Genomic DNA, 25,661 nt, shown 5'->3' with positions numbered 1-25,661 from the left:
AACTGCAAATGTTGAAAATGGCCGTCAAATTGTGCTGAAATGTCGAAATTATTATTTTTTATTAAGGTTTTAATAACAATAAGTAAAAAAAACAAACAGTTAAACAGTCGTGTAAAAAAAAACATTAAGTTAAAATCACTTCTCAAAAAAAAAAAAAAACAATTTGGGGAACAAAAGTTGTTTTTTGAACGATACACAACTTTTGCAGTCCTCATGACGGTCCATTCAAAGCTTTTGTTGTTCTTTAGTGAAGAAAACACGTACCTGGCGTTAGCAACATGCTAGCAGTGATGACATCAGCGGGTTTTCTTTGAACAATGTATGAAAAAAATAATAACGATCCGAGAGCCGCCCATCGAAAAAATCGGGTCACTGCGATGAAAAAAAACGGCTTGAAGATCCGTACAGTGTCTCGTTGCAGCAGCAGCAGCGCCCCCTGCAGGCCAAACAGGTCAACAACACCCACCTGCTTTCAGCAATTGTCACGTGCTGAGGCGACCACAAGAAGTCGAGTTTGTTCTACATGCCATTGAAGCCCCCCCGTCCTCGCTGAAAATCCCAAAATCTTTGCTGCTGACGGTGCTGGTAGTTCTGGTACGGGTAGTTCTGGTACGGGTGGTTTTGGTACGGGTGGTTCTGGTACGGGTGGTTCTGGTGGTAGTTGTGGTGGTTGTTGTTGTTGGGGCCCCTCCACCGTTGGCTGAAAGTGGAAGAGGCGTGTGACGGAATCTGGCGGGGTTGCGTGGTCACGCCGCGCTTCAGCGACCGCTCCGGACCAGACGCCGTGCGGCTGCAAGAGGGCACAGGAACGCCTTGAAAACCACAATCTGGAGGACGGCATTTTTAACCAAAATAGCAGACTTTGCTGGCTCTTATCGGGAATGGGTCCAGAGACTTTTTTTTTTTTGTGGGTCTGAATTTTCAAAACCTTACAGAAGTTGTGGTGGAAAGACACTTGAAAATGACCCAAAGTCAGACTTACTACCCATGTTTTTGGATGACTTTTTTTGTGGGTCCACTCATGATAAGCATGCCTACCAAAATTCACGTTTAAGTCAAACTGTCTTTGACGACTAAGATAAAAAATAAAAAAAAATAAAAAAAAGTGAAGGTCCCTCAAAAATGGCCAAAAGGACTTCAAAATGGTCAAGCAGACCCACAAAAAAAAAAGAAAAAAAAAAAAAAGTCATTTGCCATTTTGGTTAGAACTGGAAGCTGCCATTTTAGGAGCATTTTAGCCAGTCCAAGGGGTCCTTCATAGACACATGTCTAATTTGATAAGTTTATCATGAATAGACCCACAAAAAATGTCAAGAAGCTATGATGGGGGGGAAAGTCTGCCATTTTGGTTTAAACAGACACTTCCTGAGTCATTTTAGCCATTTCTAGAGGTCTTTTGAATGATTAGAAAATCTAATTCGGTAGACATGTTCATGACATGATCATGAGAAGACCCACAAAAAAAAAAAAGTCAAAAAAAAAAAAAGCAACGCAACACAGCAAGTCTGCCAATTTGGTTTGAAGCAGCCATTTTGAGGCCAATTCCGAGGGTCCTTCAAGCCAGTTTGACTTAGCGGCATGAAATTTGGTAGAACAAGTGGACCCACAAAAAAAAAAAAAAAAAGCCTCAAGAATTCACGTAAGACATTTTTGTCCCCAAGCCGGTCGTTCAAGGAGCAAACGACTGACCTGGTTGTGTCGCCTTTTGCAGGACAGGAAGTTGAAGTGGACGAGCCGCTGTCGTCGGCTTTTTTGGAGCTGTTAAGCTCCGCCTCCTCTCTACTGTCGCCGGTCGAGTCTGCAGCCGCGTTGGGATTGGCCGGCGGGGGCGTCGCCGTCGCCGGCTCGGCTCGGCTTTCGGCGTCCGACGTCGAGTCCCGCTTGTGATGCATGTCAGCCCGCAGCTGCGAGATGGCCATTTGCAGCATGTGAAGGTCTTTGACGGAGTGACGGTCGGCGCTTTCCTTGGCGGAGGTCTCCGAAACGGGCCGCTGCTCCGCGGCGGCGGCGGGGAGGCTCGCGTCGGGGCGGCGCGCCTGCTCCTCCTCCACGACGACGACGTCGTCGCCGTTTGCGTCGCCGGCGCCGTCCGGCTTGCCGGCGCCGTCTAAGGATGGAAGAGTTGCATTGTGGGTAAGGGGCGGGAACCTCCGGCTACCTCACCATACGATATGTGATACAAGGCTCACGATAACGATTATTGATACATTGCTCAGGTAATAAATCCACGATAATCTATGATAAAACGACTCATAAAATAATAATAATAATAATAATAATAAAATAACATATATAACATATAAAAATATAATATAAATGAATAATAAATAAAAATCAAATAATTATAAATAAATGAATATTAATAAATAATAAAACAAACAAAAAATAATTCATAATATAATAATAATATAAATAAATATAAATACAAACATATAATATGTAAACAAAATATAAATTTATATAAATAATAAAAAAACTAATCATGAGTCTTCTTCGCCTGACGACTTGCGTCCATTTCCCCGCCACGCTTATGAGGCGCTCCCCCTAGTGGCCCGCCAAGTCATTGCTCAATAAGTCCGGAACAATGGAGCTGCTGTATGATCGCGGCTGTATATTAATTACAAATATCGCGGTACTTGCGTAGACGTATCGATAATTTAACGGGAGACAAAGTGTCAAGATTTATGGCGATATCAATAAATCGTCACACTCCTAATTGTGGAAAATGTTGGAAATCACGACACGTTTGAAATTCAGCCAAAAATATAACCCCCCCCCCCAAAAAAAAAGGATAAAAATTGATAAGATTAATATGCTTTGATGTGAGAATTTTCAATTTTATGGCGTGATCATCATTTTTATATTTCAATGTGATAATTGTTTGAAAGTTTCAAGGTATGACGTGATAAGTTCATGTTTTAACAGGTGATAAATTTCACATTATAACACGATAAATTTCATGTCATGTTGTAATAATTTTTTCGTTTTGACGTGTTATGTTTCATATTATAATAACGTGAAAAAGTTTCAAGTCATGGTTATGATTATTTTCACGTTATGACAAGATAGTAGGGCTGCTTGATTATGATGGAAATATTAATAATCACAATTATTTTGGTAATAATTGCAATCATGAATAGGACAATAATTTTTTATTTTTTTGTTTACAAAACAAGAAAACGTTTAAGCAAAAAATATTAAGACAAATACATTTCTTTGAAAGACTAATTATGCAAGTTCTTTTAAAATGAAATTGATATTAATAATCTTTTATTTTTGTTTACAATGATGCCGATTTTGTAATTGTGGAGCGTAATAACCGAATAATAACTTTTTAATAACTTTTAATAATAACTTTTTTTTTTTTTTTTTTCCCGTATCGTGGCGTCAACTTTCGTGCAAGAAAATCAAACATTGCGGGCGGGACGCACCTTCGTCGGCGTGCGGGTCCTCGGCGATCGTCTGCCCGTCGTCGTCGGCGTCGCCGCGGTGACCGAGCAGCGCGTCGAAGCCGTTGAGCATCTCGTCGACGCTGGCCGCGATGATGCCGCTCTTGGAGAAGCGCAAGAAATCCAAACTGTGCACTGAGGAGAGAAACAAACAAAAAACAAAAAAGGAAATCAGCTGGTCTCCGTTTGACCTGAAGTAACCTCCTTTTTGACGGGCGAGCGAGCGTGCGAGCGTGTGCGCGCACCTCGGAGGAAGACGGTGTGCCTGAAGCGGGCGTGCTGGGCCTGATGTCGGATGAGGCAGCTGAGGTCGGGCGACGGTCGGTCGGCGTCGTCGCAGTGATGTTGCGGGAGGACCTCCAGCATCTTCTGCTGCAGACGCTTGAGGACGACGTCCAGCAGACTGGCCGCGTCCCTCCGGAACCTTCGCGAGTCGCAACACGCGCGAGTCCAAAAAATAATCATACAAATAAAAAATGAACAAGTGGACGGTATGTGCTGCTTTGAAGACCACCTTTTTCTTTTATTGCTCAGTTCCTTAGACCCCAATATTGGATTTGGTAGAGGCATCTTTTGATTCTTTAATTAAAAAAAAAAAAATTAAAAAAATTCAAGTTTCCGCCTGTACTAAACGTCATTAACTCATTTACTCCCAATAACATATAAATACGTTTTTTTTTCTCTAATGTTCTAAGGGTCCCAAAGACGTATTTATACGTTTTTTTATGCTAGAGCATACACAAGGATTTGATGCAGCCTCTCAACTGCAAAGAACGGTTGCAGAAATGCTAGTTATTACACAAACGGCCAGCAGATGGCAGCAGAGCAAAAGAGATCAACCAGGGCCATGTTGAAAAAAAGCTCAATTACAATTTTGAATAGATTTGTGAAAACTGATGAAACTTAGCTCTCTTCTAATGCTAATTGCTGCAAAACGGAACCAGATAGAAACATACTTTTTTTTCCCGATGAAAGAAGAAACTTTAATCTTTCTTTTGATAGGTTCCATGCTTTTATAGCAATAGAACACAATATTCTGTGGGCCTTGCAAAATCAGTCAAAATCCAGTAAAACAGCGAACGGGATTGCGAAATGTGAAAATGGCGGCGAGTGAATGCGTTAATTATGATTTGAGATTTGCACTACTAAATGTTGTCATCCAAAGTACATGCAATCTTTTTCATTGTTGTTTTGAATCCATTTAGCTTCTCTAAAGGACAATTTCAACCAGTAAGCAAATGATTTCTATATTCCAAATGATATATAGCGATGCCGCGAAGGGATGCAGTTTATATACCGCGATCCGATCGGCCAGCCCTCGTCTATCGTCGCGTCGACCTTTTCGTACCTGGCCTGCTCTTTCAGCTTCTTGAGCGGCTTGCTGTGAATCTTCCACATCCAAACACTTTCCGACGAGTTGCGCTGCTCCAACAGTGCCAGCAGCGCCTCCAGTTGAACTGCCAGAACAACAACAACAACAACAAAAATAAATAAATCGGCGTCAGCTGAGCCGAGACGAGACGCCGTCCTCCGGCCTGGACGGGCACATTCCTACCGGAAGTGACCAGGTCGGGATTGAGGACGAGGTCGTCGGACAGGACGCATCCGCCGCGCACGAACAGCCGCTGGTACGTTTGCGTCCTCACGTCGTCCGCCTTGTCCACGCCCACGAAGACCACCGACTGGTGCTGCTTGAGCGACACCAGACCCGGAATCTGAAAGGACGCACGTTTAGTTTTCACACAAAAAAAACGTAGAAATACGTTCTATTTGAAAGGTTTTATGTGTGCCAAAGACGTATTTATACGTTTGTTTGGTTTTTGTTGTTTTTTTTTTTAATGCTCGAACATACAGGAGGCTTTGATGCAGCCTCTGAACTGAAGAGAACGGTTGAAGCAATGGTAGTTGTTACAAAAACGGCCAGCAGATGGCAGCAGAGTATAAGAGATCAACCAGGGCCGTGTTGCAACAAGCCGTTTTCCTCACAGTTTTAAACAAATTAGTGAATAATGATGAAACTTAGCTATATTCTATTGCTAATTGTCACAAAACGGAAACAGATAGAAACATACTTTTTTTCCCCTGATGAAAGAAGAGACTCGAATCAATTTTAAAATAAATTAAAAAAAAAAAAAAGTCTGCCATTTTGCCTCAGTTAAGGGTCATTTTTGGTGGTCCTTCAAATCTTTTGAAAATTCAGGCCAGTTTCACATATCAAAATGAACACTGAGTTTTGTCTACAATGATTCGAGCCACAAAACCATCTAAAAAAAGCAAGCCCCCCCTAAAAAAAAAGAGACGCCATTTTGTTTGAAATTTGTCCCATTGAAACCGACGTTAACTCTCGCAGCTTGGCCCTCCACCGGGTTCGATCTTTCCCGCCCGGAAGAGTCCCCTCCCGCCGGCAGCTTTTCTTGCCGGCCGCTCAACGTGCTGATTTGATCACCTCGTGAATGTGCTCCGCTACGTCGTCGTTCTTGATGATCACCAAAAGTTTGCGATCGGAGGCTTCCTGCTTCAAGAAGGAAACGGGATCCTGCTCCGTGTGGCCTTGCTGCGTCAGGTACTCCTGCAAGCGCACAAATATCACCACATGAGCCAAAGTCGATTTTCATTTGGAATCAACTAAAAATTGAACATATTAGTCTTTATTTTAGTCCAAAAAAAAAATTGTAATCGTGTAGTTTTAGTCCACCAAAACTGTCAACATCTTCGTCTAGTTTTGGTCCCGTTTCAATCAATCACGCTTGTTAGTTTTTTTCATCTCAGTCAACCTCATCCCGTTTTTATTTACTCCATTTTGAGTCGACTAAAAATTGAGCATTTTAGTCTTTATTTTAGTCCAAGGAAACATACTTTTATCCATCGAGTTTGAGTCAACAAAAACTGCCAACATTTTAGTCTAGTTTTTGTCAGGACAATCATTTTACCCCTGTAAATATATTTTTTTTTGTCAGCAAATGGTGTCCAACATTTCAGATCTAAAATGATTTCACATCAAATGTTCTCATCTTTTTGATGAAAAAACAACTTGACACACAATTATACTATATCGACAAGTGGCTATTATTGCTCCATGCGACGAGCTAGTGAGTTAGCTCACATTAGCTAGCAGCTAGCAGTTGGATTAACATTATTGTTGTTGGAATGTTATCGCCGTTGGGTTCATGTTATAGATCTAAAACTCTTTCACATCAAATGTTCTCTCATCTTTTTGATGAAAAACTGGACACACAATTACAGCATGTCAACAAGCGGCTACTACGGCTCCATGCTATGAGCTAGTAAATTAGCCAGCATTAGCTAGCAGTCGGTTTAACATTATTGTTGGAATGTTATAGCCGTTAGATTTTTGTTACAGATCTAAAACTATTTCACCTCAACTTTTCATCTGATCTTTTTGATGAAAAACAACTTGACACACAATTACAGTATGTCAACAAGCGGCTACTACGGCTTCATGCTACGAGCTAGCAAGTTAGCCAGCATTAGCTAGCGGTCGGTTTAACATTATTGTTGGACCATTATAGCCGTTAGATTTATGTTAAATTATAACTATATCTATATTTTTTTTAACCTTTCAGTGTGAATCCACCTCCTGTCTGTTCCATGTGTCACATGACGGCGTCACAGACGTGACAAATGAGCAGAGACAAGATTTGACAAAATCATATCATTTTCGTCTCGTTTTTGTTCATAAACTAGATTTTAGTCCAGTTTTAAGTGAAGCACATTTTTGTCTCGTCTTCATTAGTCAACGATAATGAACACTGATTTAGTCCCAGTTAATGTTTATTAATGAGGGTTTTAGTTTAGTCTAGTCTAGTTTTAGTCCGGGGAAAAATGTGCGCTGACGAAATGATTTTGTTGCCGAAAATAAATGAGCACTAGTTTGAACTTGCCAGAAAGTTGTCAGAATGTCATTTTTTTTTTGACAATGAAATCTTTTTGTCCCGACGAAGGCGTTTGTTCACCTTGACGTCGCCGAGCAGCCGGTCGTCCGCTTGCAGCGCGTGCACGTAGAACTGCACCGCGGCGCTCCTCTGCACGTCCTTGATGATGTCGCAGAGGTTGCTGAGCACTTCGGGGTTCAGCTGCCGGATGACGTCATTGAGCGCGTCCGCCGGCGGGAGCGCCGCTGGGTCCGAGCCGCCGGACGCCGGCGGGGAAGACGCGGAAACGCCGTCGGACCGAGCGGGCGACGGCTGGCGGTTCGCGGCGTGAGGCGGCGGGTCCGATAACCGTCCGACGGGCGACGCTCGATTTTCTCCTGCCGCCTCCTCCTCGGCTCTTTCCGCCCCGTCCTCGTCCGTGCCGGCCCGGATGCCGGACACGAAGGCGCTGACGGTGCTGGCGAGCGCCGACTCGGGCTCGGGGCCGGGCGGCGCGCGCTCGTACTCGCGCAGCATGCCGGCGATGCCGTCGTGGAGCGAGCTGACGTAGCTCTGAACCGGCAGACACGGGTGGTACAGCGACACGTACTGCGAAAAGGGCGGCATCGGCGACGGGCGCGGGTCCGCGGGACCGACGGCCAGCGCGTCGGGGAGCTGGCAATCGATGCTCTCCTGCTGCAAGAGGAGGCGCAAGTCGGCCGAGAAGCCGCCCAGGTGATTGCCCAGGATGTCGTCGATGCTTCGGAGGGGGCTGGGCGGCGGCGAGACGAGCGACACGCCGCCATCGTCCTCTTCGGAAGACACGGTCAAGTCCACCACATCCTCCGCCTCCGTTTCTCCTCCCGGCCGCAGCGCCGACGACGCAGCGGGCGCGGAGGTGCCGCCGTCTTCTCGGCCTTCGGCGCCGCGTTCGACCGTCACGCCGCCGCCGCCGTCGTCGTCGTCGAACGGGTTCGAGGAGATTTCGCTCGACACGTTAGGTGCAATCGGATGCGGCGGAGGGGATCTGAGAGGAGACTGCGGGCGGCAGGAAATCGTGGAGGCTGTGGAGTAAAAAGGAGGGAAACTGAGAAACAGAAGTTCTTTACTCCTTGGCATAAAAAGTGTGACTTTATCCAAGAGGAGACTAAGGGCAGGGAAAGTGGAGACTGTGGAGCAAAACACTGTAGCATCCAGTAACTGCAAAAAAAATAAAAAAACATGACAACAGAAGATGCTGCAGCAAAGTGGAGACTGTGGACTGACTGTAAAAAAACAACAACAAAAAAACACACCCCACTAAACGAAACATACTAATAAACGGACAATAACGAAGGAGAATAAGGCTATAAGGAAACAGATTTTATCCAGGAGGAGAATGAGGGAGCAAAACGGGAGACTGTGGAGTAAGTGAAGACCACACAACAGACTAGTGATAAGTGACCGATATGGTTTTTTTCAAGGCCGATATCAATTATCAGCCGATACTTCAAGTTGATATTCATTTGCAGTAAAAGAGAAAATATTGTCAAAATCAAATATTTTTTCCTCTTTTCATTTGAATTAAAGAATTGACAGCTTTGTTTAAAAAATATAATAAAAATTGCAAATAGCTTCCACACTGCAAAAACCGAAATCTTAACTAAGATATAATTTCCTAAATTGAATTTAAATTTGCTTATTTTGCTTTGACAAGTTATTTTTGACTTAAAATGAAATTTTCAGACAAGATCATTGTGCTTATTTTTAGATACTTTTGACTTAATGATCTTATTTGATCAAACAATCTTTGCCTTGAGTGTTAACAGCCAGTTCGATTTATTACAGCTTGGAAAAGGTCAATATAATTAGATTATTTTTTTTGTATAAAAAAAAATACAATTTTCAAGACTGCTGTGGTTGATATGGGAATATTATTTTTTTTTTTTTAATCTTACAGGTAAATTGAAGTAAAAATTTCTTGTTCTGTTGGCAGATAATTTTGCTTATTTGAAGTAATACTTTTCTTAATTTACTGTATTTTTTTTGTTGCTGTGATCAGCATGTGTTGATCTAAATTAAAAACAAAGATGGCGGAAGCGCCCATTTGTATTGCATTAAGGAGACTTGCGTTATCCAGGAAGAAAGTGACGGAAGCGCCGCAGTCAAGAGGAGATTGCGGAGTGCGCGCGTGAAAAAGAAAACAGGCGGCGGCGACAAACCTGCACACTCCCCGGGGGCGGGGGGAGCAAGCCGCTGCTGGGGGTCTGCGTGGCTCTTTTGCTCTTCGGGTGGCGACGGCTGATGCTGGCGGGGCGAGAACCGAGGGGGCGGGGACGCCGCGGGAGAAGGAAGGCGGCGGCCTTCCGGCGGCGCTTGGCGCCGAGGCTCGGGGGAGGGGCACCGGGCGGGCGAGGCGGGGGGGCTGGGGCTGGGCGACGGGGTCGTTCCGGGGGACGAGACGTGGCTGGGCGACCACGGGGGCTGGCGCAGCGGGCTCGCCGTGCCGAATTGGAGGCGGGGGTCCCTCCGCACGTCCTTGTTGGAACGCAGACCTGCGCACACGGGATGGCCTTCAATTAGCGGGTTATTTTTTTGACACGGGTCTTCGAGTCAACTCGGGCTCGACTTATTGACTCCAATATTTAGCAGGAAATTAAAAAAAAAATTTTTTCTGAAACCCGATTAACTCATTCAAGCCACAAAACGTGTTTACACGTTTTTGTATGTTTTTTTTTTTTTTTATGCAAGAGCGTAGAGAAGGGTTTGATGCAGCTTCTGACATGAAGAGGTGGCTTAAAGCAGGTGGCAGCAGAGTATAAGAGATCAGCCAGGGCCATGTTGCAACAAGCTCTTTGTGTCATTGTTTTCACCGGATTTGTGAACAATGATGAAACTTTATTTAGATTCTAATGACAATTGCTGCAAAACGGAAACAGATACAAATATACTTTTTTTTTTTTTCCTGATGAAAGAAGAAGACTGGAATCTTTCTTTTGGTAGGTTCCATGCTTCTCTCGCAATAAAACAATATCCTGTGGGCAAAATCAGTCAAAATTCAGTAAAACGCCGGGAAGTGAATAGTGAGTGAATGAGTGAATTTTTAAAAATGCACAATTATCAAAAAGAGTTTTTTGTTCTCTTAATGTTCAAAACAACAAATATAAATTACATGCAGAATATTTGAGGTTAAAAAAAAATTTTTTTTAGTATTTAATTTTACAACGAAGGGGTAAAAATCAAAAACTGATTTCGTTAAAATTAGCGGTTCAGATGGATGGATAGATTAAATGTCAGTGTTTTTGTTTTATGTTGTTATTATTATATTATTATTATTAACATGGGGGGGGATCATCACAAAATTGGCTGATTTGAAAAAGGCGATTAATCCATAAAAAGTACACGATGTACCAGTACTTATACTGGTATCGGTCTGAAAGAAGAAGAAGAAGAAAAAAAAGAAAAAAAAAATGGTATCAAACGTCTAACTTTATCCATTGATTAGTATTCATTCCATCTGCTTTTATTTATTGACTTCGACTTGACTTTATTGATCCCTTTGGGATGGGAAATTTACATATCAAGCAGCAATACGAACTGATCATAAAATAAAAAATAATTCAATCAATCAATAAATAAGGTTATTACGCCAGAGATTGAATTAATAATAATAATAATATCAATAAATTAAAATCGGTCCTTATTGTAATGTATTCCATAATATCGTCACAATTTTGCCAAAATAAAATCTACACATGACGTAATGTCGTTACCAAGCAGTATCGCTAAATTGATTGAACACTCGTTAAGTTCTCAAAAGCGGCTCCAAATATGTCTCATCATCTTGCGTGAGGAAAACAAACAAAAACGGTTTCAATTGGGTGCGAGCAAGCAACCTGTGATGGGGATGAGCCTCCAGGGGATCTCGTCCTCGCTCGCGCTCCTCCCCGCCACGCCTCCTCCTGCTCCTGCTCGCGGATCCTGATGATAACTTTCACCGTTGGGACTGAATCCCTCCAGGCTGCTCACGCTGCCCGCCGTCTGCTCCTGCACGCACACACACACGCACGCAAGATGGACGCCGATTGAGCGCGCGCGTCCCCGGGCGAGCGGTCGCGACTCTCGGGCGTCCGAGTGCACCTCCAGCTCGTCCTGCTTCCTCAGGTCGATGTCGCGGTTGGCGGGCAGGCCCATTTTGGCCGCCAGACGGTCGAACGGGGACGACTCGGCCTGGCCGTCCTCGGGAGCGGCGCTGCTGTGGCTTCTCGCCGGCGCTCTGGCCGCCTGCCGGAGACCTGGCGGGAAAGAAGACGCACACGTTGGGACGCTCGCGTGGCGTTTCGAGGATCGTTCGACGGCCGGCGCGACCGAATCGAGGGGAGTGAAGACGTTCGTGCGGACTAGAAAGCAGAGAGTCAAATGTTCAAGTCACAGACAATAAATATTAAAGGTAACGACTCATTCCGACATTTTCAGCAATAAAAAGTTCATATTTTGTCCATAACGTGGTAACGTCATGATTTTTCATGTACAATTAATACCTTCAAAAAGTAATTTTTCTACTTGCTGTCGACTGATGATGACATCACCTGTGCTAACGACCAATCGTGGCTCAGTTTTCTGACCAAACCCAGAAAACAGGTGAGCCATTTTTGGCCGTTACCGACTTCCTCACCTCAGCACAGGTGATGTCATCATCGGTTGACAGCAAGTAGAAAAATTACTTTTTAAAGGTGTTAATTGTACATGAAAAATAATGAAGTCATCAAATTCATTCTGGATAAAATATTAACTTTTCACTGCTGAAAATTATTCAATTGGTCAAGTATCCCTTTAATTTTGTTGCATTTTATGTATTTGCATTCCTTTACTTTACATCGATAATATTTACAATGAATTAATTTGTTATATTAGAAAAGTACCTAATTTTTGCTTCCTATTTGTTCCATTTTTTTTTCATCCATTTTATTTAGCAATCATTTCCACACAATTATAATTGTCATTTAACAATTATTTTTAATTACTGGTAAATGAAACAATTATTTGACGATCATGATTTATTTTCATTGTATTTTAAATTTCATTTTCATTCTTATCTGGTTCAGGGTAAAATTGTTACAAAAATCAAAAATCAACTGTGCCAGATTTATTTCTTTATTATATATTTTTTATTTTTTATGTTTTTTATATACTCTCTTTTGCTATGTACATTATTTATTATACATTAAAAAAGGGTGATGTAAATTTGATCAATTATTTAATTGTCACTCTCACTCCATTTTTGCGCAAAAATGGTGAGTCACCGTTATCACTTGCTTTAGCCCCTGATGCTAGCTAGATAAATGAGTTAGCTCGCAAAATTTATTTTCATTTCATTTTAAATCTTCTGCCGTCCACAGGAAAATAAATACATAAAAAAGTCCATTAACTGTGCGGCAAATCCAAGTCCAGAAAGTCAAAACCCTGCCACAGTTTGGCTTTAGCCCCTGATGCTAGCTAGCTAGCTCCCTAGCAGCTAAACGAGCACCACGGGAGCTAGCTAGCTAGCTAGCTAGCTAGCATCAAGCCAGCCAGTCGTACAAGTGTAACAAGAAAGTGTAGCGGTCTTTCACGACAAAAGACGACTTGCACTCGCCTTTCAACAGTTTGTGAAGTCTGCCGGCGAGCTCCGATCCATCGTCATGCACGGCCACGCCCACCAGACCCGCCGAATGAACGGCGAGGGCGAGCGGGTCGGGCGGGGCCGCGGCGTGCCTGCCTTCCGCTGCAAGGCAAAGGCAAAAAAAAAAGAAAAAAAAAAAAAAGATGAGACCTCACAAAATACAACATTTTGGAATCAAGCGGAAAGCGTACGACGTGACGTGACACGACACCCCCCCCAGCCACCCCCCACCTGCACTCTTGTTCCATTCCGACGGCTCGTGCGAGGCCTTCAAGTACTCGAGCGCCCGCCTGGCCGCCTTCTGCTCCATTCTTTGCCTCCTCGTTTTGCTGTCTCCTCCTCGCGCCTCCTCTCGCGTCACCTCGTTCTCGGCGTTCCTCTTGCAGGTCATCACCAAGTCCAGCAGTTGCTGCAACTGAACATCACAGCGTGGTCACAGTTTGGTCGCAGCAACAACAACAACAAAAAAAGCGAGAGCCGTAAGGCTCGTCTATCAATTATAGTCCGTGTCAACTCCCGCAATCAGCCATGGAACATTCTGGTAGGTCACATCCTACTAATGGTTAGCTTTAAGCAAAGAAAATATGAATGTTAAGTTATGAATGTTAAGTTTATGTTAAAACTGATTTAGAATCAGTATACATACAAAAACGTATTTGCACGTTATTGTGAGCAAATGAGTTAATGTACTTTCCTTTCCTTTTCCTTTTATTATTTTTTTGAACATATAAACAAATGAACAGCAGAGATAAAACAAAAAAACAACAACAATCAAAATAGAAGAAAATCCCAATAACATAATCATTCAATTAATCATAACTTACATGTTCAAAAGGGAGTAGGAAGAAGTTAAAAACTTATCTCACTGTGAAGAAGACGCCAGTTTTAATACGACAGTACAAAAAATAAACTATTTCCATCAGTTTCCATCACTTGAGTCGTTTTATCATAGATTATCGTGTCTTTATTGCCTGAGCAATATACCGATAATGGCGTTATCGTCATATCGTGAGATCATCGTTATTGTGAGCGTCGTAATCGCGTAACGTAACCGTTACCTTGTGGGTGTTCCTGCCGGCGCCCTGCTGGCCCTTCCCGGTCGTGTCCAGCGGGGGCCGCAAGTGCGCGCAGTGCAGCTCCACCATCTTGCTGGCGTGCTCCAGCGCCAGCTGGTAGCGAGCCGGACCGTGAAGGTACGGGCGCAGGAAGGCGTCGGCGTTGAGCCGGAGGTGTTTGTACGCCGGGCAGGGGGCGGCCGCCTCGTCCGCTTTGACGTCGTACTCGGCCATCGCGTGCGCTCGCACCTGCGGGCGTGGCAAAAGGGGCGTGGCCGGTGAACCGGGTCCCGCGGGTTCCGATGGCGTCGCGTCACTGCGCTGGCCGGGGCTCACCTTTCCCTCCTTCATGCCGGCCAGGTACTCTTGCGCGTGCAGCTCCACGCCGGTGGCGAGCTCCGAGGCCGGGTTGGCGTGACTCCTGACGAGGGCGTGATGAAGCGCCGGGACAAAGTGCTCCAGTCCCGCCATTATGGCGGCGGCGCCAAAGCTGTCGCAGGAGGAGGCGCAATTGGATGCTAAACGCACAGAAACAACAAAAAAAAGCTGATATTACACCATTATTTCACATTCAATATTTGACTTTTATTTGACTTTTTGTTCCTACTCAGATTTTATTCTTTAGTCATAATTTTAAAAATATAGACACTTATATCTTATGTCAGAATGTATTAAGGGTGGGAACCTCTGGCTACCTCACGATACAATACGATATGCGATATGCGATACCAGGCTCACAATAATGATTATCTCACGATATGACGATACCACGATTATCGATATATTGGTCAGGTAATAAATCCACAATAATCTGCGATAAAACTAATCATAAAATAATAATAACAATAATAATAATAAGAATATAAATAAATAGTAAATACCAATCAAATAAATAAATAAATAAAAATAATAATAAATAAATATTAATAATAAAATAATTCATAATATTATAATATAAATATAATATAAATACATAATATAATATATAAACATATATAATATATATAAAAACACAAATAAAATAAATAAAAATCAAATAATAGATAAATAAAAAACAAATTAAAAAATCCTAATATTATAACAATGTAAATAAATATAAATATATAAATACCATATAAATACATATTATATAAAAATATAAATAAAAAAATAAATGAAAAATAAGAATACAAAATAAATAAAAATTGTAAATAAAAAAATCATTCTTAATATTATAACAATATAAATAAATATAAATACATAATATATACACTCAACTCAACTCGAGCTTATTTATGTAGCGCTTTCAAACCTGAGCTGTCACAAATAAAATAAACATATAATATATATAAAAATAGAAATGAAATAATAATAATAATAAATCACGATTTATCGCGATATTGATATATCGTCACACTCCTGCTATGTATTAGTCAGTCAGTTTATTTTGCTACAATTGTCTATTTTATTCATTTGTTGTTGATTTCATTCACGGTGGCGCTTGTCTAATAATCTCAGTGTTGGCGTCGTTCCTCACCAGATTTGTCAACGACTCGGCTCTCGGGGAAGACAAACAAGGCCTGGAGACATCTCTTCCAATTCTTTCTTCTCTCTGAACACACCACGACAAATATTGTGTTATGAAGATTGTTAAATTATGACTTGCTCGTTCTAATAATTGCCACTATATATAATGAGACTGTTCGGGCTTGCTACCAGGGGGCGTGGCCATCTGGGCGCTGGACAGCAGGAAGAGGAATCCTCGCTCAGTCAGCGCGTTCACCAGTACCTGCAACCCACAGCGCAAACGCGCACAGTCTTAACAGAAGAATTATCAATCAGGAAGGAAAATTATCAGTAGCAGAACATATTTTTTGGTCCACTCATTTGATCTAATGCTCACATTTTTGTCTAATAAACTTGTTTTCCCAGACCAGGCCAGGCCGTCAATACACAAAAAAAAAAAGAATCTGAGTTTAATTGATGTCCATTGAAATGCATTTTAAAAATAAGTCATTAAAAAAAATAAAAAATAAAAAATTCTACCCAAAAAAAACAAAAAACATTTATCATGTGTCCCCATCCTAAAAAAAAAAACAGTAAATATGCAAATCCGCAGGTTTTTTTTTAATCAAATAAGTTCAAAATATTTTGTAATCATTTTTTCAAAAACTTTCATATTTACATTTGTCTGATATTTGTTGTGTTCATCTCAAATATTTGTGATTCCATTTTTTTTTGGTATATTTGTATATATTTCACAACACATTTGATATTATTTTCCAATATTATGGGCAATATTTGTGTATTATTTCAATGTTTTTTTCCAAAATATTTGAGTATTATTTTCTTCATTATAAATATTTATAAACATAATGCAGGCTGTATTTGTTCTCATATTTTCTTCATATTTCTTGATTTTTTTTTTCATCCATTTATGTTTTTGTTGTATGTCGAAAGTATACAAATTGGAATCGCATTTGAATTGCAAATTATATTTGCATTTGTCTGCTATTTGTTGTGTTTGTCTCAAATATTTGTGATTCCATTTTTTTTTGGTATATTTGTATATATTTCACAACACATTTGATATTATTTTCCAATATTATGGGCAATATTTGTGTATTATTTCAATGTTTTTTTTCCAAAATATTTGAGTATTATTTTCTTCATTATAAATATTTATAAACATAATGCAGGCTGTATTTGTTCTCATATTTTCTTCATATTTCTTGATTTTTTTTCCATCCATTTATATTTTTGTTGTATGTCGAAAGTATACAAATTGGAATCGCATTTGAATTGCAAATTATATTTGCATTTGTCTGCTATTTGTTGTGTTTGTCTCAAATATTTGTGATTCCATTTTTTCTTTTTGGTATATTTGTATGTATTTCACAACACGTCATATGATTTTCTACCGTTTTGGGCAAATATTTGTGTCTTAATTCAAAGGCTTTTTTCCCCCAAAAAATATTTGTGTATTATTTTCTTTATTATAGTTATAATTTTTATAACTTATTTATATTTCTAAACATAATGCAGGCTGTATATGTTCTCATATTTGTCTATTTTTTTCTTGACTATTTTTCCATCCTATCAATAGTTTTGTCTTATGCCGAGAAGCCTTAGTGTGAAAGTATACAATTTGAAGAAGTTGCTGTTGATTTGTTTTATGAATTGTATTTTATTTTTTGGAAACCAAGATGGCCCCTCACCACTCTCTCTTCCTCCAGCTCCTGCAGCAGCCTGCCGATGCCGTTCGCCGAGCGACTTCTGTCCACCGCCTCCAGCAGGCTGCAGTGATGGCCCTGCGTCACGACTACACGCAAAAACGTCGTCACGTCATCCGCCGTGCGCGAGCGGGATCAAAATGGCGTGCGTGCGTTACCTTCCTTGCTGGTGCCGTACAGGTTGTAGGAGAAGAGCTCATGAGGGAGCAGCTTGGTCACCGTGTCCAGCCTCATCCAGCGGCCCAGGTTGAGCCTGTCGGGGCTAAAGGAAAGAAGAGAGTTGACAAAATGGCCGCCAAACCGGTCTGTGAATGGTTCAGGAACAGGTTAAGTCAAGTGGAGTTTGAATATCACATAAAAAAATAGAAATATGGAGACAAGAAACGTGGAGGCGCGCAACAATGTGGTGCAACCGTGTCAGAGTGGGGAACCAAAAAATTAAATCAATAAAAAAATAGGGTTATGGGTCTGAATATGTTCGGTGCTGAAGGGCACATGCTTCCATATTTCATGAAACATGAAAAATGGAAGCGATCAAGCCACACTTTTGTTTGATTATTCTTGTAATCGGATTTATGATTTATGTTTATTAACTCATTGACTGGCAGCCATTTTGACTGAAGCAACCCCCTTTCGCTCCCGACGGTTCGACTGGATTTGGACTGATTTTGCAAGGCCCACAGAATATTGTGTTATATTGATATAAAAAACAAAAGAAAGATTAGTTTCTTCTTTCATCAGGAGAAAAAATATATTTATTCCTATCTGATTCCGTTTTGTAGCAATTAGTATTAGAATATAGCTCATTTTCATGATCATGACGATTCACAAAGCTGTGGGGAAATCAGCTTGTTGCAACATGGCCCTGGTTGATCTCTTATACTCTGCTGCCACCTGCTGGCTGTTTTTGTAATTACTACCATTGCTTTAACTGTTCTTTGCAGTTCAGAGGCTGCATCAAAGCCTTCTGTATGTGCTAGCATAAAAAACAAACAAACAAACAAACAAACAAAACATAAATATATGTTTGGAACACTCAAAACATTTAAGTTAGTATGTATTTATACGTTTTTGGGAGCAAATGAGTAAATTAAGTTCCTGCCATTTTTGTCGAGATTTCTATTTAGTCAATTATAAATAAATAAATAATCAGTTACCAGGCACTTGGTAAAATACAACAATGTTAAATAAATATGTTAAATTGCCTATTTTAGATGAGATTTTAGTCATAATTTTATCACTTCAATAAATACAATTATTTATGATCATAAGATAAATACAAAACTGGCAAATTCGTTCAACAAATATTTGAGGATAACTCCGCCGGATTAAAGAACGGAACAGGCCGCACACGTGAGCCCCCCCGGCCATCCTTTGCCCCGCCCTGCCTCGACCCAACGGCGTGACGCAATCAAGACTCACAGTTGGTGCGGGAGGAAGGGCAGCAGTGAGGAGCGCAGGGAGATGGGGAAGAGGATCTTGTCGTCGTGCACCAGGTCGCCGCTCCACACGGTGAACTGCGGCAGCTCTGGAGGGAAGAGACCGAACGCGCACGCACGCAAATTCAAGGACGCGTCTGTTGAGGAAGGACGCATCTGTACTTGCTCCTGCACTCGCTCGTCAATCTAACTACTTGTTGATTTTTGCATTGGGATTTTTAACTACATTGTTGCAGAATGCCTGGCGGAAAAAGAGCTGACGAGATTGAGGAGATAAAATCTTCTCTTAAAAAACTCAGTGGAATGGTTGCCGAATTACTTGAAATGAAGAAGAGCATTGAGCCACTTCTTCAGGAAACACAGCAATTGAAGAAAGAGACACAGGAAAAAGATCGACGCATTGTTGCCTTGGAACAAAAAGTGGATGATTTGGAACAAAATCTTCGTATCAACGATGTGATAGTCACCGGTATCAAGATCAAGCCGCGCCGTGGCCCTTTGAGAGCTGCGGCTAGCACGAGCACGGAAGATTCTGACCAATATTCAGGGAACGAGACTGTGGAACAGCAAGTGACACTTCAACTCAGAGATTTGGGATTAACTGTTGATCCTGCGCACATTCAGATGTGCTTTTGGCTTCCAACTGGAGGGACGCGACCACCGGCGGTTCTGATCAGGTTTGTTGACAGAAAGAAAAAGATTGATCGACTGAGAGACCGTCACAAGCTTCGTGGGAAACATGTCTACATCAACGAAAACCTCACCAAACGAAATGCTGACATCGCCAAAAAGGCTCGACAAATGAGAAAGAATGGACTCATCCAAAGCACGTGGACAAAAGACTGCCGAATTTGTATTCAAACTAAAGATAACTCTGGTCAACTAAAAACACGAATCGTGAAAGGAGCTGAGGAATTGGCAGCGCTTGAGAGACAACAGTAATTCACAATATCAAAACAACAACAACATCACTAATTACCCAAAGCTGGAGTTGTATATGATTATTTGCTGACTTTGCCAAGGCTAACTCTTGTTTATACACCTGCATTGATAACATGTATTGCTGTTCCCGTTTGAATCTAAATATTGTCTGGCTGGAATTCCGTTTGGACATTTTGTTGTAACAGTCAAGGCTACATGATACGGCTGTATTGTGGCTCCAATGAATCTGCTGTCAATACGCAAAATGGGGGTTGGTGGTCTGGTTCCTGGAATGCAGCTGGCGTGGGCCGCTCGGCTGGGTGAGCGAGGCTGGGCAGCGCACAGGAGTCATCAGATCCACAACGTGCTAGCAACCAGTGGTGCTACCTGACCAGAATCGAGTGCTGAAATTGCTTGAATCGCAATGGGCCGAATGCAAGCCGATCGACTCTTCTGGAAAGCACAACATGTGTGAAAGCTGATCCGAGGTCAGCGAAGACCCTGCTGGTGAAAGAGAAGAATTGCGCTTGCCTTGGCTGCTCGCCTGGCGGGGTCGGCTTGTTGCTGGTGGCGTCTGGGGACCGACTCACCAGTGCCAAATGACTGGGACTAGCCACAATCTACACACGGACATTCAAGATGAACTGAGCGAGCAGTGTCTGGGATAGTATGGGATGGATAACGATAAAAATTCATGACTATTCTAAATAATGTATATGATTGATGCGTTATAGTAATGGGTCGATGGGGACGGGTCTCGAATAAGCTTCGGCTTCTGCCCGTCAGCCCTTCTTTCGGACGTCAATGTTGCAAATGATGTGATGTGATCGATGTAAACTGTAATGTGTCCGAAAGGAAAAAATGAATAAACTAAACTAAAACGTGACCATTTTGTACCGACTTCCAATTAACATCTCGATCACTTCAAATCAATAAGAGAGCTCGCTCACCTTTACTGGTTTCTCTTGACCAGCTGTTCGTCCTGCGTCACAAACACAACATCTTTGTTAGCATGTATGCTAATGTAGCAAGTCTACATGATGTACACATCAGTGGTCGTTTCATTTAAAGACCCCGTGGATTGATTTCACAGATTTTGTTTTTAACTCTTTGACCGCCAAAAACATTTAATAACGATTAGTAAAATCACGATGTATGCCGCCATAAACGTTAAATGGTGTCGAATACGTTTTTTTTGTTTTGTTTTTTATCAATGGGCAGTTCACCGTCTAAGTACAGCATGTGCTGCCTGGTCAATGAGTTGTGGAATCAAAAACCCTCACTATCTATAGCCAGCAGATGGTAGAATTGCATCTCTTTTCAATGGTCTCACATCGTATGAAATTTGATGAAATAGAACGTTTTCAAGGATGCATGTAAATGATCAAAGCCTTTGTCATATTAAAGTTTTGTTTTTTTTGTTTTTTTAATATAACGTGTGGCAGTAAAAGAGTTAAACACGTTATTCATGTTTAAATATAATTCTTTATCACGATATTGTGGGGAGGTTGCGACACAAAACATGGTCACAATACTGGATTGTAAAAAAATTAGCTCATACTTAAAAAAGTAATAATAATAATAATAATAATATTGTCATCATTCAAATTTGGCAAGATTATTAACAACATGGTGATTTGTCAAATTAAGAAAATATATTCATTTTCATTTGACAGAAACCTTCAACTGAAATATGTACGATTTAACCGGCGTGCCGTTTTTTTTATTACCTGACGGGGGCCAAAGGCATGCTGGGAAGCGGCGCGTCTTTGCCTTTGTACTGGAACGAGACCACAGCGTAGGGACACACCTGGCGGGGGCGCCTTTTCACCTCCACAAAGTCGTACTCGTAAAAGTAATGCTGGAAAACGTGAGGAAATCGTGAGCGAACAACTGACGCAAAACGGACGAAAAACACGTCGCGGGGGTCTTTTGTTCACCTGCGTGTGCTCGAAGGCGCGGTAGCAGCTGACGGACGTCACCTTGCTGACGTTCTTGGAGAGGTGGCTGTCGAAGCGCGGCGTGGGGTCCAGCACGCTCTTGATGTTCTCGTGGACGCTCTTCACTTTCCCCTGAACGCAAACGCGCGCGCGCGCGAGCCGCGTCAGCGCCGCTTGACAACCCGCAAAAGGCAAAAAGACGACTCACCTTCATCACTTTGAAGACGATGATCTCGCCCGAGGCTCCGTGGTGGAACGGACTCACCTGGATTAAGTCCGAATACCTGCACAAGTACACCCCTGCGGAGGAAGATGGGCGAGAGGCGCCGCCACAGGAAGAGAGAGATGCAACAGGTGAGACAAAACGATGGACGGCGAAGGAATCAAACAGATTTTCCTGCGTAAAAAGTTCAGAGGCGGCCACCTCCAGCCTCAGTGACTGGTAATGAATAACATGATAATAGTCATATTCTTAGCGGAACTATTATTCTTATTATTGAAACATGGAATGATTATATCCCCGCGACCCTTGTGAGGAGTAAGCGGTGTAGAAAATGGATGAATGGATGAAATTATGATATGTTGCTTGTAAAAAAATGAAAGCGAGCCTGTTGAATTTACAGAATACATGCACGTCAAGGTGAATTCGGCCGGGCCGATTATCGGCGTCGATATCCAGCATTTTGATGAATATCGGCGTCGGCCAGTTTGAGAAAATCCTCCATCATAGTCAGGACGATCCCACCTGTGCCTCAATTTGAGCCAGGAAAAACCTCGTTAGTGGTCAGCCAATAGGGTTGCCCCGTATTCGCCGCTCGAAAAGCAGGGCCAGACCTTGCCGCCAAAACGTAAACCGTGTTTGTTTTCGGTAACAAAAACTTCTTTGCAAACTGTTCTCCAAAAAAGGACGTTTAGTGGTGCTCGGTTTAGTCGCTCTTGTAAAACATGTGCAGGACTTCCAAATGTGTGTCAGGAAACTGTAAATAAACATGGCCCCCAGGGGAGTCGGTCAGGGTCAGTTGGCGATTTACGACACATAGATCGCACCACCTTTTTGCGAGGTGACTTGTCGGCCACGTCAACAAAGGGAAGTGATAGATCATCATGCTGCAGGTTTCGCGCACACATTAGCGGTTCAAAACTGATGACACTTAAACAACGCAATCGCAGAGCGACACAATCCTGTGAAGGAGGTGCTGGCACTGTCAATAACTTAATAGCTTCTTACCTCCTATCTTTAATGATATCTCAGGATTTATGGGTGGGGGGGGGCAGGGGGGGATGGGTGCTTACTTGCTGATCCCTGAATACAACTTGTGAGATAAGCTTGTCTCTCTACAACAGCGGTCTCCAAACTTTTTCCCCCACTGCCAACTACTTGTTGAAAAGCAAAACAGTAGCGAGCTACTCATGTCAAGCAACATTTATTTTATAGCCACATTTTTGTTATTCGCCTTGACTTTAAACACAACAACAACATCAATGGATATGTTGCCGTATTTAAAAAAAAAATAAAACAAATTTTTTTTAAAAAGCACCACAATTGTGCTGAATATGCACGCAAGCAGTGCAACAGATCACAAAAGTTCCGGTTTGGATCGGGTCGTTTTTCGGATTAACAATAACAATAACAACAACTAGGGCTGCTCGATTATAGAAAAAAGAATAATCCCGATTATTTTAGCAATAATTGAAATCAGGATTATTCAAACAATTATTTATTTTTTGGTACAAAACAAGAAAATGTGTAATAAGCATTTAAAAATATTAAGACATTTAAAAAAAATAAAAATAGAAATACTGTAATTATGTAAGTTGATTTTGGACCAAACAAAATTTATAATATATATATATATATATATATATATATATATATATATATATATATATATATAATATATATAATATATATTTACAATAATATCTATTTATGTATTTATTTATGCTGGCAAAAACTTGAAGTTGGAGCGCAGCATGTGCACTGTGCAGTAGGACGATCATTTATTTATTTGTATTTTCTTGATTTATTTTTTTTTTTTTTTGGTACCAAACATGAAAATGTTCAAGTATAAAAAACAAATAAAAAATATTAAGACAAATAAAACTCGATGAAACACTATAAAAGGTAAATAATGATTGCTCAATTTAAGTGGGGGGGAAAAAACCCCCTCAAAATATTGATAGTAAAAAAGCAAGATGGTGTTGAATGATTTCATCATATTCATGTAAGAAACGTGTAAATTAAGTTTTGACGTTATCCCCTCCCACCTTTTTTGGGGTCTCCCAGTGCCGACTGCCAGTTCTGACCCACAAACAGGCCTTTCTCGCACAGCCGCGCCACCTAAAACGCACACGCCATTGATAATAACGCACAAGAGAAAGACTATTCACGATAAATGCTGCAAAATATTGATTTATTACACTTGCTGACCTTCGGCTCTTCGGTCAAGAGGAAGCAGTAACTCTCCTCCAGCTCCTTGTCTGTCCGGCCTTCCGCCTTCATCTCCCTCCTTTTCTCCACAAACTGATAAAAAAAAAACAACGTATTTTTGAGATTACAAATTCATAGTTTTATATAAAAAAAATGTAACATTTTTCGGACGTGAAATGTAACATTTTGAAAAGTATTTCTGTTTAGATAAAAAAGCAATTTCTTGAGATAACCACTTTCATTTACCAAAACAAAATGCTGTTTTTTTTTGTGATTTTTTGTTTTGTGTTTTTTAAGGGTGAAGTACAGAAGACTCGCCTCCTTCTCCAGCTGCTCGCTGTGGACCAGTCGCGGGCAGCTGTAGGTGAAGCAGCCGGCCGAGTTTGCGTCCACGTGGCCGGCCGTCAGGATGCTCATCACGCCCTCGTACTCGCGCGACTCGCTGGAGATGTTCTTCAACAGAGCTGCAAAAAAATAAAAATAATAACAAGAACGACAACTTGTAGCCGCCATATTCCTACACACAATGAGCCTGTACGTGAATGATGTGGGCGACTTCCAGTATGAAGAAGAAGAACCGGCGTTGGATTTGTTTTACATGTCAGCTGTACAGCACAACACGTTCCCAAGCTGTGCGAGGTATTTTTCAACACAAATGGGTTGCTTATAATCGTTTAGAAAGGGAAAAGTAAACGATAAACAAATGGCTACGTGCTACTTCCGGTGTCTTACAGGAAGTCGCGCACTTAACTGGGAGGAAATTGTGCCAGAGGTTTTACAGACTGGTGTGTGTGAAGGGATGAAATTGCAGAGACGGTCCAGACAGGGGAAACACAAGTCACGACTCTGTGCATAAAATTACATTGACACAAGTTGTAATAATATTGTCATGAACACTTATTATGTGGTCATTATATGGGAGTGCTTAGAACGCTCAAAATATTTTTTTGAGTTGGTACTGGTAGGACGGTTGTGAACGACTGGGTGAGATTAATATCGTCTGTTAGTCAATGGATTAAAATTGTCAAATTGTGTTCAATCGGGCGTAAAAGCTAGCTGGCCAGCATCGCTTTTTGTTGCGTCGCGATTGGCTTTTTTTGTTTTTTCGAACGTTCCGAAAAGACGTTTGCAAAAAAATCCGCTACTCCGACCCACCTTTCTTCTCCTTCTTCGGGATTCTTTGGAATTTGTCGGTCTCCTTCGGCATGTGCCTCTGGTGGACGGCCACGAACGAGCCGCGAGCTGGCGACGGTGTTCCCGGACCGCCGCGGCCGCCTGGATGGCTGGGAAGGGTCTCCCCGCGGGTAGGGACGAGCGCCCGAGCGGACTCGCCATCTTGCACGCTAGCACTAGCCCCGCCATGATAATCCGAGGACACCCTCCTCGACGGCGGGTACGGCACCCTCCGCGCCACGCCGGACTCCATCGGTCCCGGCCCGGTCCTCTTCCCTATCTGTCAGCCGTCCGCACAGCAGCGCAACGCCGCCGTTGTTACCGTCTTCTCGTCGGGATGCGCGTTATCGTAGCGGTTGCATAGTCCTAAACACAACAGACGCCATGTTTTCGCACAGAACTTCTTCTTCGCTGACGTTTGGCCGCGGTATGAGAGCGGAGATGCTCTTCTGCCACCTATTGATCATGTCTTGCAACAACGACAACAACGTATTTTTAAACGAGGCACTGGATAAATATTATTTTTGT

At 42.0% G+C, this 25,661-nt stretch overlaps 1 protein-coding gene across 1 annotated transcript; it reads right to left on the bottom strand.

Annotated features, from left to right (window-relative positions):
* Nucleotides 1–40: 40 nt before the first annotated feature.
* On the bottom strand, nucleotides 41–25,591 carry LOC144024406 (protein TASOR-like). Its single transcript, XM_077530656.1, has 28 exons — nucleotides 25,116–25,591; nucleotides 24,279–24,424; nucleotides 23,961–24,053; nucleotides 23,798–23,870; nucleotides 21,738–21,829; nucleotides 21,530–21,661; nucleotides 21,320–21,450; nucleotides 20,540–20,571; nucleotides 18,652–18,757; nucleotides 17,388–17,491; nucleotides 17,215–17,318; nucleotides 15,713–15,785; nucleotides 15,534–15,608; nucleotides 14,354–14,535; nucleotides 14,021–14,266; nucleotides 13,194–13,377; nucleotides 12,936–13,064; nucleotides 11,441–11,595; nucleotides 11,197–11,347; nucleotides 9,523–9,855; nucleotides 7,424–8,385; nucleotides 5,896–6,018; nucleotides 5,005–5,164; nucleotides 4,798–4,906; nucleotides 3,695–3,873; nucleotides 3,432–3,584; nucleotides 1,690–2,107; nucleotides 41–790 (listed from the first exon to the last, which is right to left on the bottom strand). Exons 1-28 carry the CDS (start codon nucleotides 25,384–25,386, stop codon nucleotides 520–522), a joined length of 5,187 nt encoding a protein of 1,728 aa, XP_077386782.1. The 5' UTR covers nucleotides 25,387–25,591; the 3' UTR covers nucleotides 41–519.
* Between the last annotated feature and the right edge of the window lie 70 nt (nucleotides 25,592–25,661).

Source organism: Festucalex cinctus, chromosome 8 (assembly GCF_051991245.1).
Source record: "Festucalex cinctus isolate MCC-2025b chromosome 8, RoL_Fcin_1.0, whole genome shotgun sequence".
Taxonomy (NCBI): domain Eukaryota; kingdom Metazoa; phylum Chordata; class Actinopteri; order Syngnathiformes; family Syngnathidae; genus Festucalex; species Festucalex cinctus.
This window is presented reverse-complemented; position numbering and strand designations above follow the sequence as displayed.